The 5,740-nt window shown below is 44.7% G+C and overlaps 1 protein-coding gene across 1 annotated transcript in view; it reads right to left on the bottom strand.

The window, feature by feature from the left end:
• slc30a6 (solute carrier family 30 member 6) overlaps window positions 1–5,740 on the bottom strand; it is a gene marked incomplete at its 5' end in the record, with an annotated part of 54,949 nt that extends 49,209 nt beyond the window's left edge. Inside the window, 3 exons of the mRNA XM_080549128.1 lie at window positions 2,624–2,710; window positions 4,704–4,750; window positions 5,557–5,740. Of these exons, the coding sequence (XP_080405254.1) occupies window positions 2,624–2,710; window positions 4,704–4,750; window positions 5,557–5,740 (318 nt within the window). The remainder of the gene's footprint in view (window positions 1–2,623; window positions 2,711–4,703; window positions 4,751–5,556) is intronic.

Here is a 5,740-nt window from a genome sequence, read left to right as displayed (position 1 = left end):
CCCCTTGGCTCTCCCATTCTTCCTCAGCCCCTCCATAACCTTCCACAGCTCTCCCCAGTGATCCCTAGGCACCTTATCCCACCCCAGCCTCCTCTAGCCCCTCTATCCCACCTACCCCTTATCAGACATCCCAGCTGAGCCATAATACCTAGAGGGGCTTGGAGCTCTACTTACCCTCACTGTGGTGCACATTAACTGTACTGTGTGGAGAGTAGAGAACAGCAGCATATCTCCCCCCCTCCCTCGCTCGCTCCCTTCCCTCTCTCCATCCATCCATGATCCATCCATCCAGGACCTTAGAGTGTTACTGACTGACTGGACAGAGGCCTCTGTCCACCACTGTCTGCTTAGGTAACATCAGCCCTGCCCCATCCATCTGACAGAGTGTTCTTGTGGGCTAGAAATCTTCCATTTAGACTGTGAAGCCACGAGGCCAACACTTCCTCTAACGACTTTACTGAATCATCCCACTTAGCTAGCCTAGCATCTGTAGAACTGGACATACTGTGCAACAATGCTGTTGTAATCTTATTCATGATTGAATACATCAAATTAATGTCTCTCTAAGAAATCTACCAGGCCAATTACAGTTTGGTTAGGCTACTACATATAAGAAAAACATCGTTTTTTTTACTCAACTGTCACATTGCTGTGAACTACTATTGCTGACCTCTGCTCTGTTGTGTATTTTTGCACAGCGGCTAGACTCTTTGCCTTTGTGACAGGCAGGGTTCGAACCTGGGTCTCCCAAATGGAACCTGGGTCTGCCATTAGGCCAAGAGGACAACCTCAAGGTCCGAGGGCAACACTTGAGTTTACATGTCTCAGGCAGGGCTAGTACTACCTTTCTTATTGACAGATACAGTAGAGATTTTAGACAGGAAGGATGGGTGAGAGAGAGAGGAGGGATGACATGCAGGATATGTCCCCGGCCGGAATCGAACCGGGGACCCTGCGGTTACATGGTCAACGCTTAACCCGCTACGCCACCTAAGCGCCCCTGGCAGGGCTACCTTTCAAGAGCGTGATTCCAAATCACCTCTGCAATCATCTCCTTAGAGGAGTCCACACCTTCTGGGACAACATGTTTACTGTACATTTGTTTTCACATTCAATCAACGTAGTCATTAACTTGGTTTTCTCTTAGGCTATAATCTGCGCTGTGAGCAATAATCCAATACAGGTTCGTTAGTCAGGGCACGACACCGGTGTAGGAGGAAAGTGGATTAAGCTTCAGTCCCTGCCTCTCCACGTGTGTTCTACAGTTCTATGAGCAAGCATCACAGGTAAGGCCTTCCTGGACATCCACGGACTATAATCTAATCAAGGTGGACCCACTGACCAAGCCTGTCTGGACTGAGATCTACGCTAGAAGAACTCCATAGACATTCTACTGAATGAGTATTGTGAGGTGCAGCATTTTATAAGATGAGATATCTAACCAGCTTACCATAAATAATAAATGCAATAATAAAGTCAGGATTGTCTTGAACAGGGTTGGGGAACTCCAAAACAACAGAGCACTGCACACGCCACACAGACGCACGCACACGTCACACAGACGCACTGCACACGTCACACAGACGCACTGCACACGCCACACTGCACACGCCACACAGACGCACGCACACACAAACACATCTTTGGCCGTTATCAGATTTATGAAACCATTATATGTTCCCGTCCAAATACCTGCTACACCGATAATAAGTAATAAACGATAAAAACAAACCAAAAACAATCATTTCTCCCAAGTGTAATCTGCCACCCGACAGAGCCGCACACATACTGTCAAACGAGCTCACCCAGACTCCCAGGCTACAGTACCGGACGGTACACCTCACATCACCAACGACCGCACCAAGGATTACCCAACATACTAACCAGGTGGTAAACCAAAAAAAAGCACAAAAACGCCTCTTTCATCTTAGACCGCTTAAAAAGTTTGGCTTAGGGACTAAGATCCTAGGGGCCTTCTTCAGAGGCACAACCCAGAGCCTCCTGACGGGATGCGTCACTGCCTGGTACGGGAACTGCATTACCCAAAATCGCAAAACGCTGCAAAGGGTAGTGCGGACAGTTGAGAGGATCAGCGGATGTGAGCTTCCCTCCATCCAGGACACCTACAGGGACCGGTGTGTCAGAAAGGCCCCTCAGGATTGGGACCCCGAACCAGAAACTGTTCGAGCTATTTGCCGTCGGGGGAAACGATACCGTAGCCTCGGGGCTAAAACCCAGAGGATGACAAACAGCTATTTCCCCGAAGCATTCAGGCACCTGGAGAAATGCACTGGAAGACAACAAAAGACTGCCACCCTCCAAACCGACCCCACACACCCTACAAAACTCCACCATGAAATCACTTACTAGTTTACTGTCTGCTAGCCTCACGTACTGCATATTCCTTTTAATTCCATTTAATAAATGTCAGCTGCTGTGCTTGGAGGTTGTATTTGGCAAAAAAATGGCATGGAGGGAATTATACCGGTGTATGCTTGTACACTGTATGCTATCTGTAAAATCTTCCACTGGTCCAAGACTACTACACGGACACACACACACACACACACACGCACACACACACACACACACACATGCACAAGCACACATACTTCATACTCACCCTTCTGTCTGAAGTCACCAATCGGAATTCTTGAGAGAGTTTCCCAAAGAAGGATTTGTGTGTCTTCCTGAATGGGTGGATGGTGCCCTGTGGGTCCAACGAGAACACAGTCATTGACCAAGCTGACGCCAATTATGAAACCATATTGATCCTAAAATATCAGGTAAATCAAGATTGCATAGATATCGTCGATGAATTGGAACTAAACCAGTCGTACAGTTTAAAGACCTCCAAATGTCTCAGCGTCAGTGTCTCAGAATCCTGCTTTGCCTCAAAGGGGAAAGACAAAGAGCACATGCCCCGACCTGAAAACCGATGTTGAAATTGGTTCAAATTTGGTTAAGATTAGGGGTTTGGTTTGGGTTAGGATAAATGGGATGACGGTTGTGTGTGTTCCACACCGAGTCCAGGTTACACCTTACCCAACACTGCCATCTAGTGGTTCCACCCTGATACTACTACTCTGTGGAAAGGCACCATTAAAGGCCACTTGGTACGTCAATTACTCTAACCAGGAAAGAGCCAGCTGGCATGATGGCATTGGGCACATCTGCGTTAGCAAGCTATGCCTGTTAGGCTTGGGCGATTTTACGGTTAAACCGTAAGGCAACCGAGACAAACAACAAGACTTTACCGTGCATGCCCAGACCGTTTGTTACGTGCCCTGCTGAAGCCTGCACAAAACATCTTTTGTTTCTGTCGAAAAAACGAGAATAGGCTTAAAGAATAGCTTAATGTTGTAGGATATACATTCATGCCCATTTTCGTTACTGCCATTTTTGTTGTTAATTGTTCTTTGATAACCTACTGGATGCTATAGACAAATTTTTTGTCGTTGTGAGAAAGTAATAATGATAGTCATGATACCCTAAACCGCGGTTAAAACGGGGTTTAATTTGGGTACGGTTAAATGGTTTAAAATATTGTTATACCACCCAAGCCTAATGCTTGTGTGTGATTAGCTCACCTGTCTGCAAATCACTCGATAGTATTATTATTTGTCTATGTCACACGAGAGAATTTCATTATATCATCTTAACAACAACGACAAAAAAAAACAACAACATCAGTTTTATAGTTGTCCGTGTTTGGGTAGTTGGGCTTTTAAATCTTTGTCAAAATCTTTATTATGCCGTTAAACTCTCAGCACCATGCAGTAGTGTGGAAAGTAAAAGGCTGTTTAGCCTAGTGTCACATATTGTAGATGAAAACAGAAACAGGCTCACAGCTGATAATGCAGAGATGCTTCTTTTCATCAAAAAGAACCTGCCTCTCACTTTTACGAAAAATGCTTAGTCCTAGACAGCACTAATATAAGATATCGCTTTTTTATCGTTTTAGAACGTTGCAGAGAAAAAACTCTACCAACTAGCCTACTTGCGACCGACGGGTAATTCAAACCAAAATTGGCTGACAGCGACAGTGACATGCTGGCAGTAGCACTGATCAATAAACGGTGAAGATGCCGAGCTAAGAAAGAAAGGATACTTTTAGGTCTGTCATGACAATGGAGTCTGAATACGAGTGCAGCGGTGTGTTTTTATGTCTTCGTCTAGTGTGTGTGTGCGCGCGTTACAGTCAGAAACAGAACAGCTGATGAAAATAAAACATGTTTTCAAAGTCATTGTTAGAACTGTAATGTACTCGGTATCGGTACTCAGTATCAGCAAGTACCCAAATGTAAGTACTTGGTCTGAAAAAAGTGCTATCGGTGCATCCCTAAATAAAGCCAAACAAGGATTTGGTTAAGGGCTGTCAGCCTCTAGGCTACAGGTGCAATAATATTGTAGACATAGACATGTTGGTCTTAGGAGCCTATTCAAACTTGGGCCCTTGAGAAAAACAAACAAATATAATAGAGGCCAGTTTGTTTTTCTCAGAGCACCCACATTTGAATATGCTCCTAAAAACATATATGACAGCAATCACCTGAATCATTTCAGTTGTTCCTTTTCCATATGTTATTATTTCTCATCATAGGCTTTCAACACATGATGAAATCTGAATGTTACCGTGCCAAAAAGGTGTGACAACTAAAATAACCAAGCTAGCAATTGCCATGACTTACAAATACACTTACCAAGACATAAGTATCCGCTTCTTGCTTTTTCCTGTGCATTGGCATATCTGCAAAGGAAGTAGAGTTTGTTTACAATCACTCAACACTGAGATGGGCAAATCAGACAGCTGTCACGTATTCCAAGCTGCCATGACACAGCATTTGTACTAACGACAATACGAAAGAAATCGACAATATGAGTCATTGATCTGTGGCTGTGCAGTGTTAAGTCTGACGTCAAAAGTGACGTTTAGTCATTTCCGGGTCCAAACCAGAAATTCTCCGCACCAGAGTACCAGTGAACTACAGCGGTAGAATGACAGTTTAATCGTTTTTTAGACTCGGATCTATTCATACGACAAGGGACACAGCACTTTCCCGTTTTCTCCATATTGTCAGGGTATTTGAGCCTCGGAAAAGCGCTATATAAATATAATTAATTATTATAATTATTTCGGCATTTCGAAGAGAGCGCCTCAGCCAACGTTGGACCCGGAAACACGTCACGACTTAACAACCGGCAGGCTAGCTGTCAGATTCAGATTCAGATAACGTGCATTGCCATTATGCTTGACACATATAGGAATTTGTTTTGGCATTAAAGTAGGTGCGTTTAATGCTTTTTTCACATCCCTGTTCCTTATAACTCATAACTATAACCTCCCTCTCTCTCTGCTAACCAAAGCAACACGCCAGACAGCCAGTAGTGAGAGTCATAGTTAACTAACAAAGGTTCATACATATGACACCTCAATGTGGAAGGAAGGCCACAAAAGTAAACAACATTCATACTAGGGAGAAACACACTGCTCTTTGAATGGAATCACCATCATTTTGCTAGGAAAGGTATCAGCTAGCTGCTAGCATAACAAACCGGAGTCGTTGATGTTGATGACATCCACTGACACCATGTCAGGTTTATCCAGGGGACCCACTTTCCTCTCCGTCACACCCGACGGAACCACGTCCGGCTTGGAGCCGAACTTCCTCGGGTAATAGTCCCCAGAAGTGTGGTACGAAAGCCCCGATTGAGACGTGGACATTCCGTCCATCGCCAT

The sequence above is a fragment of the Nansenia antarctica genome, assembly GCF_963989245.1.
Source record: "Nansenia antarctica genome assembly, chromosome: 19".
NCBI classification, from domain to species: domain Eukaryota; kingdom Metazoa; phylum Chordata; class Actinopteri; order Argentiniformes; family Microstomatidae; genus Nansenia; species Nansenia antarctica.
This window is presented reverse-complemented; position numbering and strand designations above follow the sequence as displayed.